Here is a 24591-nt window from a genome sequence, read left to right on the forward strand (position 1 = left end):
CGAGTTCATGTGTCGTGTAGTTTCGTTCGTGAACCTTTAGTTGTCGAGAGGCATAAGCAATGACTTTCTTTCGTTGCATCAATACACACCCAAAACCATGTTTCGAGGCATCGCAATATACAACAAAATCTTCATTGCCTTCGAGAAGAGACAAGATAGGAGCGGTGGTTAGCTTTGTCTTCAAGATTTGAAACTCGGACTCTTGTTCGATTGCCCAAAGGAATTTCCTTTCCTTGTGAGTTAACGCGGTTAGAAGACGAGCAACTAAGGAGAAATCTTTGATGAATCTACGATAATATCCGGCGAGACCCAAGAATTGATTAATGTGCGTAGTAGTAGTAGGGGTTTCCCATTTACTAATGGCTTCGATTTTCACGGGATCGACCTTAATACCTTGGTCGCTTACGACATGACCGAGAAATTGAACTTCCTTCAACCAAAATTCACACTTGGAGAATTTGGCATAGAGTCGTTCTTGTCTCAAGAGTTCAAGCACGAGTCGGAGGTGTTGTTCGTGCTCTTCTTCGCTTTTAGAATAGACCAAAATGTCATCGATGAATACAATAACGAATTTGTCGCGATATGGTTTACACACACGGTTCATAAGATCCATGAACACGCCGGTGTGTTGGTTAGACCAAATGGCATTACAAGAAATTCATAACTACCATAACGAGTCCGGAAAGCAGTTTTGGAGACATCTTCCCCCTTAACCCTTAGTTGATGATAACCCGAGCGGAGATCGATTTTTGAATATACACAAGACCCTTGTAGTTGATCAAAGAGGTCATCGATGCGTGGAAGAGGACATCGGTTCTTAACCGTCAATTTATTTAGTTCACGATAATCAATGCACATTCGTAGGGATCCATCTTTCTTCTTAACGAACAAAATCGGAGTGCCCCATGGTGAATGGCTAGGTTGGATAAAACCACTGTCAAGTAGTTCTTGAATTTGACTTTGCAATTTTTGCATTTCGGATGGAGCAAGTCTATACGGTGCACGTGCTACGGGTGCGGCTCCCGGGATAAGATCGATTTGGAATTCAACCGGTCGATGAGGTGGAAGACCCGACAATTCTTCGGGAAATACATCAGAGAGGTCAATAACAATTGGCACATCATCGATATGCTTCTCATCGGTCTCGACTTTCTTTACGTGGGCTAGGATCGCAAAACAACCCTTACAGAGTAATTTTCTAACTTTAAGGCACGAGATGAGGTTAAGTCCGGTGCAACTCTTATCGCCATAGAAAATCAAGGGTTCGCCATTCTCGATAGGAATTCGGATTGCGTTAAGATCGCAAAGGATGTGAGACTTTGTTTTGACTAACCAATTCATACCGATTATTACATCGAAGCTCCCTAGTTCCATGGGTATCAAGTCAATTTCGAACTCTTTATCCAATAAGCTTAACGTACACCCCCGATAATATGTGTCGGCACTCAATAGGTTCCCGTCGGCCACTTCAATGGCATAAGTAGTATCTAGGGGAAGTGATGGAGTGCAAAGAGTGGGAGCCAAAGCCTTGGATACAAAGCATTTATCGGCACCCGAATCAAATAAATAAGTGACATAAGAGTTGTTGAGAAGAAGCGTACCCGTGACTAGTTCGTTGTCATCTCGGGCCTCTTGGGCGTTAATGTTGAAAGCTCGACCGCGTGCATTGAGGTTGGCTTTCTTCTTTGGGCATGCATTTCTAAAATGACCCGGTTGACTACATTCGTAACAAACACTCGGTTTTGGTGCATTAGGCCCCTTTTGAGCGACGGGGGCGACACTTCTACAATCATTAGCCACATGACCACTTCTTTGACACCGGTGACAAAATAGCTTGCCACATTCACCGAAGTGATGTTTGTGGCATTTGTTGCAAAAGGGTTGATTTTCAGCATAACTTTTCTTATCGTCGGAGGTGAAGGGCTTCTTAGCGAAGTTGTTGTTGTTGTTGTTGCTTGATTAGGGGGCTTCTTAGCGAAGTTGTTGTTGTTGTTGTTGCTTGATTAGGGGGCTTCCTACTTTCTTTTGTTGCCACCCGATTCGTCCTCGGCCTTAGGTGCTGGCACTTCGATTTCATCTACCGTTTCCATCAATTGGTGGGACATCTTTAAAGCTTCTTGTAGGTTAGCGGGTTTGGATGACATTACTTCTTGTTTGATGCTCTTAGGAAGACCATCCATGTAAAGTTCAACCCTTAAAGACTCGGGATTCACAAGGTTTGGACACATCAAGGCTAGCTCGGTAAATCGTTGGTTATAAGCTTTGAGGTCATTTCGGACCGCTTTTATATTTCTTAGCTCGTGTTCGAGCCTTCAAGTCTCCTCACGTGGGAAGTATTCGGTGATCATATTTTCCCTTAAATCGGCCCAAGAAAGTGCGTGTGCTTCATCGGTACCCACCGATTGTACATACGTGTTCCACCAAGTGAGAGCGATATCGGCGAAAGTGTGAGTGGAATACTTGACCTTGTCTTGGTCCCGGCAACCGCTTATGCTAAAGACGGCTTCCGTTTGCTCAAACCATTGGGTGAAAGCAACCGGTCCCCCGGTTCCATCAAAAGTGTGAGGTTTGCACCCCATGAAGTTCTTGTAGGAGCGTCCCTCGTTTGAATCATTGGCTCCATGATTGTTGTTGTTGTGGTTGTTGTTATTGTTGGAGGAGTGATCGGCCATGGCCACATCTACGGCCGTGGCTATCATTCGTTGAAGAGCTTGTTCGGGAGTTTCATTGCATGGAACTCGGTGAGGAGGCATTGTTCCTTCAAGACACAAGAATATCGTTGATTAGTATTCTCAATAATACTAATCATGATATGGAATAAAGATAAGAGAAAATTTTCCTTGACCCGCCCTAAATTCTTTATGTCGAAATGTCGGAATGTCCATATGAGTCACCATAATATAATCCTGGCAATTATATTACCCTAATTCACATGTGCATTTAACATTACTTCATAAAGTCAAGATGGCGTGTCAATCAAATCAACAACGTGAGATTAAGATGAAATAAGAGTTAGATATGAATAGAAGAGTTCGAGTATAAATGCACAAGTAGTCAACTAAGTCCTACTTCAAGTCTATATGCCGGTTGTAGTCTAGACTCACTAATGTACCCTATGACTCGGGGTTGACACCAATGAACTCTAAATCCCTACAACCAACGCTCTGATACCATCTGTAGCGACCCGACAAAATCGTCATTGACTGCGCCGTCTACTTAGGTCCCGTTACGTGGTCATAAGTCTTTAAAACAACGTTTGACCAAAATATGTCTCATTCATTTCAAATGTAAGGATGTTTCAAACTTTACAAAGTAGTACAACGACTAATACGATACAGCGTTTTTAAGTACAAATGAAACCTATGCGACACAATTTAATGTAAAGTCAAAAGACGCTCCTTGTATGCATGTATACTCGATATCCAAGCAAGTATCAAAATATCATGCGGAAGCATGTAACACTTAACGTTCAAGGACCTGAGAAAAACATAGAAAATCTGTCAATGAAAACGTTGGTGAAATCATAGGTTTAGTAAGTAATTGAGTAAGTAAATAAGTTAAACCACAAGATTTATAACGTTGGAATAATAGTAAACCATTCTAAAAGTTGTTGTTATCACGAGCACCCAATTATCAAGGCTTAACTGTCACAAACCCCGTTAATATAGTGTTAGAACCTACACTTATACTCGAAAATATATTTCATCCGAATAACGGTAGCGAACCGTCCGAATGAGGGTTTGTCAAACCCGTATGGCCACACAACATAAGTTCTCGCTTACACCCGGCAAGTGTAACTAATGATAATTGAATTGAGGCATTTTTGTTCTAACTCGTACGTAGAATGTTTGTTTTCGTACTTGTGTTCACTTTGTAAAACGAAACGTTATGTTTTCTCATCCCAAATATAAGTATAAAAGAGTAAAAGTGGGACTATGATCTCACCTTGAGTGCAAGAGTATAAAGGTACTTCACAAAGTAAATGTGTGCAAGATCGAATGCTAGTCTTGACCTAAAAAAGTATAAGGGAAAGGTTATAACGCTTAAACAAAGTATTGGTTAAGTTTGAATAAAAGTCAACTTTGGTCAAGTCAAAGTCAATGAAAAAGTCAACATGTTCGAGTCGGGTCTCGAACTATTTTTCTGAGCTAATTAATCATATATAAGCATGTTAGAACAAGTTACATGGTAATCGGAGGTGCGTAGCATAGTTAGAATTTTTCCTGTAATTGCAAGGATGAACAGCCCCCAAACACGGCCATTGCCGCGCCGCGACAAAGGAGGGCCGCGCCGCAGCCATACACGGGAGCTGATCCCTGGGCTGTTTCAAATGTTCAAGTCTCGAACCAAATCTCATTTTAACACAACATATGAACCGTAAACACTTAAAACACATACCATACATCTTTGGAAAGGTAATTTAACGAGGAATACAACTAAACACATTTCATTAACCAAAAACATAATTTACAGTAATCAAATCCAAGTTGAATGCTCATTTAATGTTCATCATAAATGCTTCAAGTTCATAAATGCACTTGGATGAGTCGGGAAATAAATGCACACATATAATACGCCGTTTCGTAGGTAATTATGCATACAATACTACTAAACACTTACAAACAACATTGCAAAGCATTTAATGCATCAAAATTCACATTTAAGGCTACCAAATCCTAACCAAAAATCATAAATTCATCAATCATGTTAATGGAGTCTTTCTAAGTCAACCTACACATCAATTTGAAGATAGTGATGCTAGTAACACATTTAATACATGCACTTTTAACATCTAACAATATTTAAGCAACCAAATCTCAAGATCAAACCAGTCACTTTTCAAGTTCAAGCTAGTTACACCAAAACAACAAGATCGAGCATACAAATCATATATTCATGTTATACTTGAGCCATAGACACTAATTAACACTTTTATAAGTCAAAAACATCAAGAACAAAGAATCTAGTGTTTTTAGAAAGTTACCCAAAAGAGATAAAATATTTATGGAATTGAAGAGGAAGATGCAAGGATTCCAAATATGTAATTTGTTTTGAAGAACGCTTGCTAGATCGGATTTAGATGATGATTGAATGAATTGGGAGTTTGAGAGCATAAAGTGGAAGTATTAAGAGATGAGGAGGTGATGAATGAATGAGTGGTGGTGGTGGTGGGTTGACTAGTTGACCGAGTCAACTAGTTTGCCCACTTGGCAACCTTAGTCCCTCGAGTTTAAAAGCGGGTGCGTGAATTAATCAAACGAATTACTTTAAATACGTAGAGTAAACGAGAGATGTTATAATTAAATAACGGACTTTAAATTAATTAAACGGAAATTAAACAGAAAAAGACGGGATGTTACAAGTATGAAAAGCTCCAGATCTTAACTAGACATATAAACGTTTCCAAAAAGCAATAGTAGGGTCTCATATGATATCTATAAGTCGGGTTTTAGAATGGACGCATTTAAGGTTCACTAAAGCAGTTTATGACTGCGCACTAATCTCGTATTGTCTATAACCGGAGCTAGGGACATGCAAATCAAGCTAGGTTAGTGGCCATGGTTCAAGGACAAATCAAATTACTACATATCCAAAATTCAGCCATTTTTGTTTAGCCAATTAGTACAGTTAATTCAATCAAGTTGGACATTCTGTTTCAGCACAAATTAGAAGTCATCAAAACTATGGCCTTAGTGTGCACAATGAATTAGCTTTCATGACTTGAAATAGACTAGACTTAAGTTACATAACATGCAAAGTTTCAATAACCAGAAGGCTAAGGTCTCAAAAGGTCCACAACTCATGCTATAAAGCTATAGGTGCATACGTTACAGATTTGGACTAAATTCAGGTTATCATTTTGATTCGCATATTACTCAAGCTTCACAAACCTAAATGATGCAAGGTCTAGATGAAAAGTTAACTATGACATGTGAATTTTCCAGAAATGCAAAGACCTAAATCATCAACTCATTCCAAATGAATTAAAAAGTCAATTTCAAGATAATGAGCAAATCAGTTTTTCAAGAACGTTCAAACAAGCATAACGTGAGCTATACAAATCCAAATCGCATGATATCCTAGTCTAACTTGAGTGTTTTTAAGTCCTCTATCCATTTATGATCAGTAAACAATTAATTTTCATGTCCATTGTTCTAGAATTCGACATAATCATAGATTCATCACATAAACTTCAATAAATCATAACTTAATCATACGGAAACGAAAATACACGAATCCAAAGCCTAAAATTATTAATTTTTTGAGAGGATTTTAATTATATCATAATATTTGACATTTAAGAAAGCCAAGTTTCTGTAAACACACAAATCAAATTCGGGATTAACCCTAATCACAGCAAACGATCAAATTAACGCGAATAATTAACAACAACGTATATAGATTTGAGCAATTGACAACTTACTATCAAACTACATCAAAATCAGATTTTTAGAAATTAGGGTTCATGTGATTATACCTTTGATCAACAAATTGTTAGCACCAATGTGTAGAGGACGATGTGAATTGCACTTTTCGTGTTTAAGGTTTAATCTAAAAATTAACTTTTGGTGTGGTTGTGTTGGGGTTGATGATCGAAGAGTGGGAGGGCCAGGAGGGGAGGAAGTCGACTGTCATATTTTTAGGTTTAGAAATTATGCAGTGATTTTAGGTTACTAGTCTTTAAATACCTAGGCTTAATACACTTCTATATGGATTAACATAACTAGTGACCCAACATAAAAAAGATAAAGAAAATGAGTGGGCCATTCGGCCGATTGGGACCCACCATGGTGTCCCGGGCTCGTGTTTTTCAAAAACGTGCAGTCGTGGTCCGTTTCAAGTGTCGTTTAAACGCATCGAAGACCCGGAACGCTAAATCGATCGTTAAAACGCAACCAAACGTTTAATTTATTAAAAACTCAATAAATTAAATATTTGTAAAAAGTTAATAATTATTAAAATAATTATTAAAATAATTATTAAAATAAACTCGAGCGTTTCGTTGCTCGAAAAACAGTTTTTGCAGTTATTCAAACCGTAGCGTTTTTATCGTATTTCTTTATCCGAAATATATTTATCGATTAATATTAACTCATATTAATTTAAATAACCCTCCAAGGATCACGTATGCATTTAATACACTTAAACACATAAAAAGTCAAATAATGACCGTGCCGGAAAAAGCAGGGTTGTTACATCAACGATGTCTACTTGAGGGGGAGTCAACTATATGCTGTACTACTTTTCCCTTAGCTAAAGTTTTTATCCTACCGGGTTTTTCTTTGGCCAAGGTTTTTTACGAGGCAGTAATTTATAGTCGATATCCGATCGAACAAAATTATCATCCAAGGGGGAGTGTTATAATATATTTAACATATGAAATAGTAATGTTGAAAAATGTGGATGATCAATAATTGTAGGCTAGTGAAATTTCTTGTATAAATATATGGTGAATGTAAGAAAAAACTGGTAGCTTTCTTAATACAATTATTATTTCTATTTTTTACTCTCTACTAATTCTATAAGTTAATAATAATTACAACTTAATAGGCCACTAATAGTTGTCATTAACAACTAAGTTACAACAATTCCGTATTTGTTAGTATAACTTACGGGCATTAATATTTCCACCACCATATTTACTAGATTCACCAGACTGTACTAAAATACCCTTAATGATGAGTTACAAATATTTCATGTTATAATCAAATAAGAGATATTGTTGAAATAACGACATCAAATGATGGTGGAAGAATCATGTTAAAAATATCATCTCCCATAACTTTACTTACCTAACATTTGAAGTGGAATTACTCTGTAATACAAAAGGAGGCCTTATCAAAACAAGGGCCACACAAAAAGTCTTGGTCTTCTTTCTACTTCAGAAAGTGTTGGGTCTTTTTCTTTGTTTGCATTTGTATACTCTTTATTTTCAATTCAATGAAATCTCCTTACAAGCAAACGTTCTTTTTATTATTTTAAAAATGGCAATGGGTGAAATGGTTGTTAGCTCAGTTGTGAGTGTGCTGATCGAGAAGTTAATTTCTGGTCCATTGATGAATTTTGCTCAACAAGAAGGAATCGATAATCAGCTGAAGAAATGGAAGAATGATTTGGGCTTGATCCAAGATGTGCTTGTTGATGCAGCAAACAAGCACATAACTCAGAAAGCTGTTAGATCATGGCTAAACGATCTTCAGGAATTGGCTTATGACATGGAAGATGTAGTGGATGATATAGCCACTGAAGTTACAAAGCGCGAGCTGAATCGAAAATGTGATCCCAGCACTAGTCGTAAGTTATTTAAGAGTGTCCATGGTGTCTTTACTCATAGCGTGTACGGTCGTAATGTACGTTCAAAGCTAGAAGAGGTTACCAATAGATTGAATGAGCTTCTTGATCAGAAAAATAAACTCGGTCTGGAAGTTTACGGGAAATTCGAAACATTAGACAATTCGAACAGACGGTTGGAAACTTCACTTATTGACGAGTCCAAAGTTTTGGGTAGGGAAGGGGATAAAGAAGCGTTGCTCGAGAAGATCTTAGGGGGTGAAGCAAGTAATCAAAATGTGAGCATAGTGCCAATAGTTGGTCTCGGTGGCGTTGGCAAAACAACTCTAGCCAAACTAGTGTACAACGACAAGAAAGTTAAGGGTCACTTTGAACTCAGGGCATGGGTTTGTGTTTCTGACGTGTTCGATATATTCAGCATCAGTAAGGCCATTTATCAGTCTGTCACTGGGGAGGATAAAACATTTGCTAATCTTGATCTACTTCATGTGGCACTTAAAGAAAAATTGTCACTGAAAAGGTTCTTAATTGTTATGGACGACGTATGGAACGAAGAATACAAGGCATGGGAAACTCTTGAACAACCACTTGTTGGCTTACCTGGTAGTAAAATTATCGTGACAACCCGCAAGATGACTGTTGCATCGGTAATGACCAGTGTTCAACCTCACATTCTGAAGCCTTTGTCTGATGAATATGCTATGTCTTTATTTTCCAAATATGCTCTAGGCGAGCTTAACTTTGAGAATCACATGTCACTTAAACCATTTGCTCAAGGTATCATTGAGAAATGTGATGGTTTGCCTTTAGCTTTGATAGCACTTGGGAGGGTCTTGAAGACTAAGGGAAATGATGAAGACGAATGGGAGAAGTTGTTGAATAGTGAGATATGGAGTTTAGATGTTGGAAGTGATCATATTCTACCGGCTCTTAAGCTAAGCTATTATGATCTCCCTTGTCAACTAAAGCAACTTTTTGCCTATTGTTGTTTATTCCCAAAAGACTACGTGTTTGACAAGAATGAACTAGTGTTATTGTGGATGGCAGAGGGTTTTTTAAACTCAGCAAAAGGCAACATGTCAATGGAGAGTTTGGGTTGCCGGTATTTTGAAGAGTTACAATCAAGGTCGTTTTTTCAACATTCGGTAGATAGTGAATCCGAATACATCATGCACGACTTGATGAATGACCTGGCCATAAGTGTTGCGGGTGAGTTTTTCTATATGTTGGATGAGAAGATGGATCTAAATGGTAGGAATGAAGCTTTTGAAAAGTTCCGTCACTTTTCATTCATACGTCAAAAAGATGCTCACTTAAGAAGTTTTTCTATATATAGAAAGTTTAAGGAATTACACAGAGCTACACACTTAAGAACCTTCTTACCTGTGTCAGTGTCAAAGTTACATTTCAAATATATGTGGGAATTTAAAATCGGATTGGACAACGTTCTTGTTGATTTACTTCCAAAACTACAATCCCTAAGGGTGTTGAACTTGAGTTATTGTAACATTACTGAGGTACCAATGTTTATTGGAAATCTCAAACATATCAGGTACCTCAATTTCTCAGGAACTAGCATCAAAAGATTACCTGAACAAGTCGGTGAGCTATATAATCTACAAAGCTTGTTGGTTCGCGAGTGTGGTTATTTAGCTAGCTTACCGTTCAGTTTTGTGAAGTTAATAAACTTACGACATCTTGATTTCGAAAACACACCCCTGTTGAAGAAGACCCCATTAGGGATTGGTGAATTGACTCAGCTACAAACTCTACCGAAGGTTTTCATTGAAGGAGGTAGTGGGTTTAATTTGTCTGAACTAAAAGACCTTGTTGATCTTAAGGGTGAACTTTCCATTGAAGGGTTGGAAAAAGTGATGGATCCAATACAAGCAAAGGATGCCAACTTGCAACAAAAGAAGGGCCTTGATGATATTGTTTTGGAATGGACACATGTGTTTGATGATTCTCGAAATATGGAGACCGAATATGAAGTTCTTGAATGGCTAAGACCTCACCATAAGTTGAAAAAACTCAAGATTTTGTTCTATGGGGGAGTGAAATTTCCTACTTGGGTTGGAGATCCATCATTCAATCAGTTAAGGGAACTTACATTCAATGGTTGTAGAAGTTGTACACAATTAACAACCGGACATGGTAAAAATGCTAGAATTGGATCGTTCCCTCAACTTGTTAAACTACACTTAACAGATTTTCCGAAACTGGCCGAGGTTTCATTTGGATTTTTACCGTCACTTGAGGTACTACATATGGAAGGTTGTCCGAAACTGGCAAAGTTGTCAATTGGATCATTACCGTTACTTGAGGTTTTAAATATTGAAGGATGCTCTGAAGAAGTGTTAAGATCCATAATTTGTGCATCTTATTCAATCCGTAAGTTGAAAATGACTTGTATTGAAGGACTTACGAAACTGGATGGAGATGTTTTGAAACATCTCAAGGCACTTGAATATCTATATATTTCTAGATGTGATGAATTGAGATACTTGTGTGATTCGGAATCGAAGGCATATGGGCTTCTTGTGAGTTTACAAAAGTTGTATGTAAGTGGTTGTAATAAGTTGGTATCAATGGGAGAGAAAGAGGAGGTTAGTGTTATTGTGGGGAGTAACAACATTGACAAAGGATCTGTTCTTAGATATGTGACTCTTTGGGGTTGTAATTCATTGAAGAGTTACAATTGCCCTAATAGTGTTGTGAAGTTGGAGATCTATCATTGTGATTCATTGACATCATTGATATTGGGATCAATGGTAAAGAAAGTGGATCTCGCATCCTCTCTCAAGTCTCTTGTAATATGGTATTGCAAGAATTTGAAGTCATTTTCTCATGAACATTTGCAAGGTCTCACATGTTTGGAAAAGATGAACATATATAATTGTCCAAGCATAGATGGTTCATTTCCATGTGGATTGTGGCCTCCTAATTTAAGGAAGCTAGAAATAGGAGAATTGAAGAAGCCAATGTCAAAGTGGGGGCTTCAGAATTACCCGACCTCACTTGTTCAACTAACATTATGGGGTAAAGATTCAGGAGTGAAATCATTTGCAATGAAAGAAGATGCAATGAATAATAGCAATTCAACATCATTTCTTCTTCCACCATCTCTAACTAGTTTAAATATCTATTATTTTAAGGATGTGAAATCATTTACAGAGTTCGTACAACACCTCACTCACCTTCAACAACTAGAGATTTGTTGGTGCCCTAACATTAAAGATGTGCCAAAGACAACTCCATCTTTGAAAGTGACGGTGCATATGTAGAGAAGGAGCTCCAGATGTATTAATTGGTACGTGAAATAACATCATGGTATTTTTTTTTTTTTTTTTTTTAATTTTTTTTTTTTTTTTAATTTTTTTTTTGCAAGGCACTATAAACTAATAAAGTTGTGTATTAATTGGTTTGGCACTTTTGTTTTGCAAGGTTTTGTATATTTTTTTACTTTGGTTATCTTGCCCTATGTAGCTAATAAACTAGCCCTCTACCTGTTTGATACATTTTCTTGTATTATTTTAATTAATGTTTAAAATGTTTTAGGAAATATATGAAAATACACTAGACAACATATGTGTTACAAAAACTATCAAGTATTTTACACAATCTGAAATTAGTATGCTAATTTGGGAATTTCATATGATATGTTTGGCAGGTGATTCATCTCGTGCAAACATGGGGACTGACGGCTTTCAAAACACCATAGGAGAAGCGGTGCAAAAGTTTCAGAGTTTGTTGTGATTATAAGTTGAAAATTGTGTTTGCGATGTGATTTTGTAATAATTTATGAAGATTTTCACAAATCCATGTTGATGGCAAATTAGCTGCACTTTTAATGTATCCTGTTTATTGAGCTATGAAGGTTATTAGTTAGATCATGTATTCCTTATGTATTTCAAGGTGACAACAAATATATTGCACTCAGGTATTTTTATACTTATCATCTTTAGCTCAACATTTTAACAATATGATTATGTTGCAACTTATTAGAAGCTATAGATGACTACCTAATAAATTTGTGTTGCGACTTTTCAAAAGTATGAAGTGAATGTGAATCAATGAATGGCAATAAATTGACTTAGATGATCATCATTTGTACAATCATATTGAAACTGAAGGTCTTAGAAATTTGCAGGATTTGTGAAAATTGTGCAAATTCCCCCATTTTAAACACAAAAATGATCCATCTGCATTTGCATTTGTATCAGTCTTGAACTGAGAACCAGCTCAGGTTTGCATAACCAGCTTCCACAAGAGGCACATTATCGCCATGTTTCTATGACCAAAAAAAAAAATATAAAAAACAAAACAAAAAAAAAAAAAAAATAAAACCAGTAGAACCCTGTCTATAAAAACCAGACACAGAAAAATGGGTTTAAATTTCTGTCCAACCCATCTGTTATCGAAGGGGTCAGAATTGTCACCCGACCAGTTTGCTGTCAAATGGGTTAGAATTGCCACCCTAACCTGTCTGCAGTTTGGGACAAACTGTCTACATTGTGGATCGTTGTCTACCATTAGGTCATTTTGTGCTATTAGGCCCTTATATGATCTGGTTTATAAGCATTAACGATCTGGTTTATGGGTCGTTGTCTGCCATTAGCTTTGTCTACATTATGCAAGCCTTAATGACCTGGTTTGGCTATAACTTAAAAGCATCTAATACATCATTGTTTACAAAACCATGTTGTGTAACAATAACACCATTATTCAGAAGAGTACAACTTATACGTGTGTAATTACTCCACTACATTAAGTTTCATGAAAGGCCTTTTACCATCCGAGTAATAGCATCGAGATCAATGTCACAAATTGGAAGTTCTAAACCCTTGCTTGGTATACATTTTTTATCTGTTTTTCTGCCTAGAAGAAATGGCAATATAAATAAATTACACATATTATTCTTAAGTTGAAAAACAAATGAATTCATTAGTACCTGTTTAGAGTATTCAACACCACTAGCAACATACGATGTTGCTATAGATTCTATCTTGTCTTCAATGCTCGCCTGGCGTACAATGCACGAGAGTTCAAAAAATTCGTTCAATGATCAGTTGTGTTTAGATAATTGAGAATCAAATTGGTTTGTTTTGGAGTGTTCAAATGGAAGCTTCAAGGAATTGTAATAAGAAGATGGAGTTGTTACTTATTCCTTATAATAAGAAGGGTCGATAAGGGTAAACCCAGGGGCAAAATTTATTTATTTTAATCATATATTTTTAACACCTCAAGAATCAAAATTCAAACTCAAGAAAACCCAATTCCTCAAAAAGATGTTTAGAAAATGAACCCAATTGTAAACTCTCATAGAAAATTTATAGAACAGAATAAGAAAAATAACACTGATGCTTAATTCCAAAATGGAAAGTATTGTCAGTAGAGACTTGAATGAAAGGAACATAGAAGGGGATCGTTTACCTCGTTCGACGATTATAGTGACATTGACATAAAAGGTTGTAAGAGATTCAAAATACAATGACACTAAATTTTCCATCAACGATTATTCAACCCTACTCGTGATATTCTTTTGATTATGAATTTTTAGTTTCAAAAGTTGTAGTTTTCGGTTTGACGTCTTGCGTATCATAGATCAATTTTCCATTACAATTTTAGTTTCGCGAAACGTGAAACAAAAAACTGAAATCTGAAAACTGGAACAAGAATCAGGAAAATAAATGTGAATCTGAAAAATGAAACGCGGATCGGAAAGTTGAACGCATATATAATTGAAACGCAAATATGAGAACTGAAACACAAATATGAAAACTGAAATGTGAATATGAAGACCGAACGAAATTAGAAATGCTAAAATGAAATTGCAATGAAAAACTAACTGAAACTGAATTGCAAAATCCGAAGCAGAAAATTTAAAAATGAAATGCGAAATTGGAACTTGAAGATGGTCTCGACCCATCTCGACTGTTAGACCCGTTTATTCGTACGATGTATATGTAGAGCGCGTACGTATATATATATATATATATATATATATATATATATATATATATATATATATATATATATATATATATATATATGGGGGATGATTCTCACACACACTTTTTTGATCCTCACACACCTATTTTAACTTTTTACTCTTCTAATAATACTCAATTGGTGTGAGGATCAAAAAAGTGTGTGTGAGAATCATCCCCCTATATATATATATATATATATATATATATATATATATATATATATATATATATATATATATATATATATATATATATATATATATATATATATATATATATATATATATATATATATATATATATATATATATATATATATATATATATGTTGCATGTATGGATATAGAGTACGTGGATTGTTCGAGGCAAGGTTTAAGTGTTTTTATATGGATGTACGTTGCATGGATGAAGGGCACATGTGTGTATGCATGAGTACGCGTTCGACGAGTTAAAACTGGAAGAAACACGCCCAAGGTCGCGGCACGACCGAGGTGTGACAACCCGGAAATTTCCAACCAAATTTAAACTTTATCTTTATATCATTCCGACATGATTAGCAAAGTTTGTTAAGTTAAATCTCAAGAATTTTAAATTGTGTTCATACATTCATTATAACCTCGACCAAATACCGACGATTCACGAATCGTTATATATAAATAAATATGTATATATATATATATATATATATATATATATATATATATATATATATATATATATATATATATATATATTATAACTTGAGAATATTAATAAAGTATTAAACGTATAATACTTTACATGAACGTATTTGTTTCAATATGTTTATCGATGGAATTAGAAGATAATATCAAATGATTGATTTATCAGATACATTGTGATATGATTTCGGGTCTATGTTATGAGGTCCACCGTGATTTAAGAAATCTATTCTTTTTGACAACATTCGGAAAATAGTAAAGTGATTTATAAGTAAGAACGTGGAGTGTAAATAACTTAGATGTTGGATATCGACAATTTAAGTAACTCGGCATTTTTCATTAAGATGATTTCATACGTTTATTTAACCTTTGAACTTTATCCCATGCTTCACCAACAGACTGTAATTTAAAAACTTGAAACCTATTATGAATATATATGATTCTACTTTTCTAAAACGTTTTATGATATAACGATTTCCATTATTTTAACCTTTAAACAAAATGATTCTTAAATATATTTAGTTTTGGAAAACAAAATTATCATATTTATTTGATTTAGTTTCAAACGTACAAAAACGTTTTCAGTTTAAAAGAACTTTATTATTAAAACGTATATAACTTTTATAAATATCTAGAACCACTTTTGACAACTCATTACTTAACCAGTATGATAAAGATAACGATATTTATATTTTATTTTATTAAATATATATAACGATTTAAATTAATATTATATATATATTTATACGCGTATTATACGTATATAGTTTTATACTTTTACTATACTTAAACTTTACCTTTACTTTATTTTTACTTTACTTTAACTTTAATAATTCACTTTCATAATTCATACTTTAATAATTCACTTTAATAATTCATACTTTAATAATTCACTTTAATAATTCATACTTTAATAATTCACTTTAATAATTCATACTTTAATAATTCACTTTAATAATTCAAAAATCTATTATAAATAGAATTCAATAGGTTTCATTATTTCATAGAAACTTGAAAATATTTTTCTCTAAATTCTCTCAATCGATTACATATATATATTTACTCCGTATTATTTCAAGATATTATTAGTATACATAAAATATTACGACGGAGTGCTGTTCGAGTGATTTCGAAATCATTTTTCGAGTGGGATAGGATTAAGGAAATTATGGGTTATAGCTATGGAGGTGATTGGATATGGTTCATGGGTATGCTCGTGAGGTCAATATAGTGTTTATCATCTCCGTTGCGTCTACGTACCTTTCCTGCAATATTGAATCTCAATATTGATACGTGAGTACTCATAATTTAACTTTTACATACTAATAGTGTATCCCTGACTAGTGCTCGAGTATATAAGATTATGCATGTTTGTACTTTTGATATTGCCTTTAGTTAGGTTATGTTGAATCCTGAATTAGTTATATATGCGACTGAGATAAGGTATAAGATATGCATGTCGTTGGAAAGCTAGCAAAAAATTAAGAACTTTTCATTTAGATATCGAATGATTTCGATGAACGGATTTGAAGTTATAGTCCATCGAATTTTTGTATTATTATTAAAAATGATTATTATTATCGTCGTTATTATCGTCGTTCTAGTTTTATCTTATTATTATTATTATTATTATTATTATTATTATTATTATTATTATTATTATTATTATTATTATTATTATTATTATTATTATTATTATTATTATTATCTTTATCTATAAAAGGATTTATCATTAAAAATTGATTACTTTTATTATTATTACTATCGTTATTATCATTAAAGTTATAATTAGTATTATTATTATTATTATCTAATTATTATTATTATTATTATTATTATTATTATTATTATTATTATTATTATTATTATTATTATTATATATATCATTATTTAAAAATGGTTATTGTTATTATTATTATATTATCATTATCGTTAATAATGTCATAGTAATTATTATTATTAGTAATATTGTAATTAAAACTAATATTAGTAACACGTAATTATTTTGATTACTATTATTATCATTATTATGAACACGATATAAAAGACGATTAAAAGCTATTAAACAAAATGATTAGGAAATAATGAGTAAGAGTATCATGATGAAATTAAAATATTATAAGATGTTGATTTAGATAAAATTATCGTTCTTATTATTTTTATCATTACTATTATTATTAAAAGTATCGTTAGTATTAAAACTATCATTTTAACAAAAATTATCATTTTAATAGAAATGTCATTGTTACTATAAAATATCATTATTATTATCATTTTAAATAGAATTATTATTTTAAAGATAATATTAAAAATTATCGTAAATATTAAAGTTATCATAATTAGAATTATCGTTTTATCATAATGTCATCTTAGTAATTATAAATATTGATATTTTTATAATAATAATTATTATTACAAAATAATACAACTTTTATTTACTATCATTATAGATATTATTTTATCAAATAAATATGTGATACAAACATATTTTACTACGTGTAATACATTACTTTAATAATACCTATCATATTATCTTTATGATATTAAATGAACCCTATAAATTTTATTACTTAATATATATAAAAGTATATTTTATTATATAAATTTTAATATAAAATTTTATTTGTTAATAAATGAATTATATTATTTTACTCTAATAAATCTTTTAAAAATATTTAAAAATATAAAACGACGATATTTAAAATATACATTAATCATGTATAGATTTTTGGAAATTATTTTGAGTCAAATTGACTTTTGCATATTAGTCTCGAGCATTAGGATTGTGGTACACTATGACTTGACCTAATTTGTTAGACAAATATTGACCAACACATAAATATATATAATTAATTTAGGTTCGTGAATCCGAGGCCAACCTTGCACTTGTTCAATGACGGTATATGTATTTTTACTACGAAATACAATAGGTGAGTTTTATTTGCCTTTTTTCCCTTTATATTTTTGGGCTGAGAATACATGCGCAATTTTTATAAATGTTTTACGAAATAGAAACAAGTAATCAAAACTACATTATATGGTTGAATGATCGAAGCCGAATATGCCCCTTTTTACTTGGTAACCTAAGAATTAGGGAACATCACTAATTTTGAGAATTAGGGCACGCCTAATTGACGCGAATCCTAAAGATAGATCTATTGGGCCTAACGAACCCCATCCAAAGTACCTGATGCTTTAGTACTTCGAATTCGTTTTTATCATGTCTGAAGGATTTCCCGGAATGATAGGGGATATTCTTATATGCATCTTGTTAATGTCGGTTACCAGGTGTTCAATCCATATGAATGATTTTTGTCTCTATGCATGGGACGTATATTTATGAGAACTGGAAATGAAATTCTTGTGGTCTATTAAAATGATGAAAATGATCGATTATGATAAACTAATGAACTCACCAACCTTTTGGTTGACACTTTAAAGCATGTTTATTCTCAGGTGTTAAAGAAATCTTTCGCTGTGCATTTGCTCATTTTAAAGATATTACTTGGAGTCATTCATGGCATATTTCAAAAGACGTTGCATTCAAGTCGTTGAGTTCAATAGAGATTATTATTAAGTAAATGACAGATTAGGTCATTTATAGTTGAATCTTATGAAATGGTATGCATGCCTGTCAATTTTCGATGTAAAGAGAGTTTATATTTTAAAAACGAATGCAATGTCTGAAAAATGTATCCTATAGAGGTCAAATACCTCGCGATGTAATCAACTATTAAGAATCATTTATAATGTATATGAACGGGTCCTTTCAGTTGGTATCAGAGTGGTGGTCTTAGCGAACCAGGTCTGCATTAGTGTGTCTAACTGATAGTCGTTAGGATGCATTAGTGAGTCTGGACTTCGACCGTGTCTGCATTGTCAAAAGTTTTGCTTATCATTTTTTGTCAGAAATTGCCTGCTTATCATTCTTAGTCTAGACACGTCTTACTGCATTGATTGCATGAATAGTGTATAGACAAAATTCATATCTTAGCGTATCTGTTACTGTAAACTTTGCCCGACATATCCCGTAAATTCCTCCGTAATCTACGAAATCTTTTGCGCTATATATATAGATATTCTATGTAATTAGAATACCACCCGATAGCCAGAAAATTATTTCATATCGAAAAATCCTTTATTCAATCGAACGAAATGGAATTCGTCATTAGTTCAAGTCCCTCAAATTCCGATATGGAATCCCACTCAAGCTCCGAAAGCAGTGTGATTGGAATGGATAAACCAATCAGCCATAATCTATTTTGGATGAATTGGGGATGGGTTCGTAGCCTCCTCAATCATTGGAGACAAGAAGAAGGCGATCCTTTCCATCTACCATATTGCCCTCTTGGCGAAGAACCTGAAGCACTTACCGGCGAACTTGTCAGAAACACCATTTTCTCTCTCATTTCCAGAGTATCTCGTCACGATTATATACTACATCAAATTCTAGATTTTATTTATCCGCTCGTCCGAACCGATAATCACCCCGGTGTAATAGAAGAAGTCAACTAGCTTCGCTCTCGGGTAGTGGCTTTGGAGAATATGGTGCAAAGATTATAAACACCAGCAGCAGCACCAGCAGCATAACCAGTACTACCATCATCAACGCCAATAGTACCATTACCACCCCCAACCACAACCGTGTCGTAAACCTCAACTTTACAATCTGTCCCACGAGCACCAATGTCATACGTCCCGTAGATACCAAGGAATACCAACAACAACAAATGATGAAGTGTTGATTCATAACTTCATTGGAGAAACACTCCGCGACGATTATGTAATCTCTAAAGTCTTAGAGATTATCTATTCTAACCCTAACCATAAATCAGATGAGTGAATCGAAATGATAGAAGGAAGAGTAGAAACCCTGACAAGAATGATGCGTGATTTATAAGTTAGACTTGTTTTACCAACAGCATCAACAGTACGGTAGCATCACCATCACTGTCAGTGCCGTCAGTGTCATCAGAATCAGCAGCACCTATAACATCACAAACTCCGTCAGTTCAAGAATCACCGTGGACATCATTACAAATCAATAACGCGTATGTTGTATCAATGAGTTATGAAGTATTAACTCATTCCCTCTTGAGAAATTATATGTATATTATATATATATATATATATATATATATATATATATATATATATATATATATATATATATATATATATATATATATAATTTTGAGATCAAAATAAATCTTTCGTACTAAGCTATTATGTATGAATTAAATAAGGGTAGATACTACTCGATTAAGTTCATATTACTAATATGCTAAGATGTACATCCTTCCTTAATAACTTAACCATCGTTAACTACAATCTCTGTTTTAATTCAATAAATTCCATCTCATAATAAATCAAGTGTATTATTCAAATATATGTTTGATTTTACACTTTCATCATCGATGTACTCGAAACTTTTCAAATAACATCATTCGTACTTTACGAAATTCACAAGAATTCCACGAACCGAACATCATACATCAACAAATAATGAAGTATTGATTCATAATTTCAATGTCATTAAAGAAATACTCTGTAAAAGTTATGTAATTTTTAATGCCTTTAGGGATTATTCAATTCTAGTTTCAACCGTAAATCAAATGAGTTTAATTTAACATTAACTTATTAAATCTATGTTACATTTGAAGAAAATATACATATATATATTTTCATAAAGACTGTAATAAAATTCTTTTGTACAAAATATTAATTGTGAAATTTTTTTTAACGGGTAGGTAATACCCGAGAGATATATAAATTCACAATTAATATGTTACATTCTTCGAATCTGATTTAGCAAATCATCCATTATACTCCCTACTTTCACAATAATATACATTCTTTTATAGAAATCAAAACAACCATACTCATTCAAACCCAATTACATATTCTGATTTTGAAACCTCAGAATTCAATTCGAGATATAACCGGCACCATCACTTTAGACTCCTACATTTTTTAAAGATATACTTTGACTTCAAAACTGTGTTAGAACATCAAATGTATATTAACGAGTACAATCTGTGTTCAAACCCTTCGAAAATTTTTGAAGACACTTCAAATAATAAGCAATCGAGATGTTGATTCAACCACATATTACCCACAGTTATGTACTTAAAAAGCTCTCGAAATCAAAGTCATAATTCAACACATATTTGTGTCAGATCCTTTGGCATTTATTAGCAAAAAAAAAAAAAAATATAGCTTTGCAATTCCTTTTCAAAGTAGCAAATTCTATCACAGCTCCAGCAAGACAATTTCGATTTTTTATTCGGAGTAGCCTTATCATAATATATATGTTACCTTTTCGCCATTCTTACCTGGGAACCTTTCATATTCCACCACATTAGCAATAAACTTATTCACAACTTCACTGATCTTTAACCTTCCAGAGAATCATTATATTTACCGAAACCCCATCATTTACCCATTCGCATCTTGTAACGAGAATTGCCATACGAATCATTGAGAGTTAGCAATCAGTATTTTGAAATCTCGCAGCATGTCTACGCCAACAGTTATATGTGTATATATAACGTCTATTTTCTGGACTTAATTTGAATGTGAAGTTTCTGAAAAATACTCCGAACTACGAATTGGTTCTCCGAAAATGGAAAAATGCTGACGAAGCAGCAAAAACTATAAACGACTTTAAACGGTAAAAGCTGGATGATAATGAAGAAGTGTGTTGGAAAAGCGCAGAAAAAGAGAAGTTTTGAAACTGGAAAACGGATTGAGCAAAGTATGAAGGAGGCTGTGGACAAATCAAAAAGACTGAACCTGAGTTCAAAGGATCCAAATGATTCAGTACCTGCTGAAGTCATTAACGAATACCTTGCTCCTGACTCTAAACCCCTGCGGACAATATTCTTCATCATCCTCTGATATTAGAAATTCTAAAATATCATCGTATCTTTCATTATAAATATCCTCCATATTTTTGAAGATATTTTCATAATTATTCTTATCTGAAATCATTTATCTCTTCGCGCTATCTGTATTACATCATAAAAGAAACTATTTTAGTTTCTAAATTCTGAAACATTCAAGTTTAAAATAGGAATATTTTTGAAGTAGTGTTGGGAGCTGAAGCATGAGTTAATATAATATAATGACACTTGATCAACATGATTATATTAAAGTAAGTCATGCTGAGTTTCTAAATGGAATGTGATGATTCACAGATCATAACATCATCATGTGCCATGTTATACGACTGTTGTATTCTATTTAACATCTAAAATATCAAGAAAATATTTCTTGATGATTCGGCCTTTTCCAAGGTATTCTGGTAATTTGACAAGTCAAGATCGTGCCATCACAATTTCCTTCCTAGAACACTAACAATGTTCATTCCAAAAAAAAAAAAAAAATTCATATCTGCGAATTCTGGACCATTACAAGCGGTACTTAATCGCAAGAAGAAAAAACAAAAGGACAAAACTCCGAAATAGAAATTGGGGTATAAATTGCAGCAAATAAAAGAGAGCATTAACTGTGGATTACAATGATTATAGAAGACAGAAGCAGAGACTTTGAAATATAAGGGAAGATATAAAGCCCAACGACAAACCAGAAATTATAAATCATATATATCGATGCATATAGCAATATAAAGACACGGGAGAACTAGAAACACTATAAACCCAAGAGTATAGTAGAAGTAAATAGATTCTTCCGGCGGTAGATGAAAAAGAAGAATGACCGATATAAAAGTTAGAAGTATATCGAGAATCAGAACTGGATGGAGCATATTGATGAATACTTTAAAATATGAGTTGAGGGGGAAAGAATAGAAGGTGATGAAACATGACTAGGAACATAGAAATCAACAGATTTAACTCACACAATGACGGAATAAGTGAATCAAACCCTCTAGTGAATAGGTTAAACTTTTTGGGATTAATTTAGTCAAACCACAACAAAATCAAGTATGATTAGATCAACACCTAAAGCTATTATTCACCACCTGGGTGATTTGGGTTGAGAGAGAATCGGAGGAGCTCACCAGATCTGAGTGTGTATAACAAATGAGAGGCTTAACCTAAAATGAAGAACATAAGACTTTATATACATCTGCTGTTGACTCACCCGTACGATTCATCCATCACACGTACGAGTTGGCTTCATCAGCCGTACGGGTGATCACTCACTCGTGTCTTCTCATTTAGGTTGTAATTGTGACTTAGCTCAGCATCAACCGTGCGTATGAGCCTGTCAGCCGTATGAGTGAGGCTTCACTCGTACGTCTGACCTAGTCTAACATAGTCAAACATCCAAATCTCGTTCCTGCAGTTCCTGTAACCACATACAAACACGGATAGGATAATAACGAGCGATCATGGTGGCCTGTAAACTGTTGTACATGCAATGGACGTGGGTAGATGTCTAGGGACTTGCATAAAATGCATCAACATAAGGTGTGAGTTGTAAGGAAACGAAGGAGGTGAATTTATAAGAAAATCTTCGACAGAACAATTAAAATAGACGATCGCATTTAAAGCGGATCCTAATTCCCTTGGTTACCGGAGAATCAAATCTTATTACGAAGATTTTCTTCAAATCCCTTGAAATCTGGGAATCAATCATATCTACGTCAAATGATAAGATGAATCTACACTTACTCATTTCACTCTTCTATGTTAGCTTCATTCGTACTCTTCATATAAAAGGATTGTTTATCCAAATTATTCGCTGATGATAAAACTCAAATTTTCAGCCCGTATGCATCATGAAAACATACTTATTATCATTCACAACCTTTCCACTCAAATTTCGGGACGAAATTTCTTTAACGGGTAGGTACTGTGACAACCCGGAAATTTTCAACCAAATTTAAACTTTATCTTTATATCATTCCGACATGATTAGCAAAGTTTGTTAAGTTAAATCTCAAGAATTTTAAATTGTGTTCATACATTCATTATAACCTCGACCAAATACCGACGATTCACGAACCGTTATATATAAATAAATATGTATATATATATTATAACTTGAGAATATTAATAAAGTATTAAACGTATAATACTTTACATTAACGTATTTATTTTAATATGTTTATCGATGGAATTAGAAGATAATATCAAATGATTGATTTATCAGATACATTGTGATATGATTTCGGGTCTATGTTATGAGGTCCACTGTGATTTAAGAAATCTATTCTTTTTGACAACATTCGGAAAATGGTAAAGTGAATTATAAGTAAGAACGTGGAGTGTAAATAACTTAGATGTTGGATATCGACAAGTTAAGTAACTCGACATTTTTCATTAAGATGATTTCATACGTTTATTTAACCTTTGAACTTTATCACATGCTTCACCAACAGACTGTAATTTAAAAACTTGAAACCTATTATGAATATATATGATTCTACTTTTCTAAAACGTTTTATGATATAACGATTTCCATTATTTTAACCTTTAAACAAAATGATTCTTAAATATATTTAGTTTTGGAAAACAAAATTATCATATTTATTTGATTTAGTTTCAAACGTACAAAAACGTTTTCAGTTTAAAAAGAACTTTATTATTAAAACGTATATAACTTTTATAAATATCTAGAACCACTTTTGACAACTCATTACTTAACCAGTATGATAA

The 24591-nt window shown here is 33.4% G+C and overlaps 1 protein-coding gene across 1 annotated transcript; it reads left to right on the forward strand.

Moving 5' to 3' along the window:
- Window positions 1–7926: 7926 nt before the first annotated feature.
- LOC139876372 (putative disease resistance RPP13-like protein 1) lies at window positions 7927–12206 on the forward strand. The gene is made up of 2 exons (XM_071863687.1): window positions 7927–11602; window positions 11963–12206. The coding sequence occupies exon 1, from the start codon at window positions 7986–7988 to the stop codon at window positions 11574–11576; it is 3591 nt and encodes a 1196-aa protein (XP_071719788.1). The 5' UTR covers window positions 7927–7985; the 3' UTR covers window positions 11577–11602; window positions 11963–12206.
- Window positions 12207–24591: the final 12385 nt, after the last annotated feature.

The sequence above is a fragment of the Rutidosis leptorrhynchoides genome, chromosome 11 (genome assembly GCF_046630445.1).
Source record: "Rutidosis leptorrhynchoides isolate AG116_Rl617_1_P2 chromosome 11, CSIRO_AGI_Rlap_v1, whole genome shotgun sequence".
NCBI classification, from domain to species: domain Eukaryota; kingdom Viridiplantae; phylum Streptophyta; class Magnoliopsida; order Asterales; family Asteraceae; genus Rutidosis; species Rutidosis leptorrhynchoides.

What these genes read in the sequence shown, in the direction of transcription:
- LOC139876372 (XM_071863687.1), top strand. Translation starts at nt 7,986, where the DNA reads ATGGCAATGGGTGAAATGGTTGTTAGCTCAGTTGTGAGTGTGCTGATC.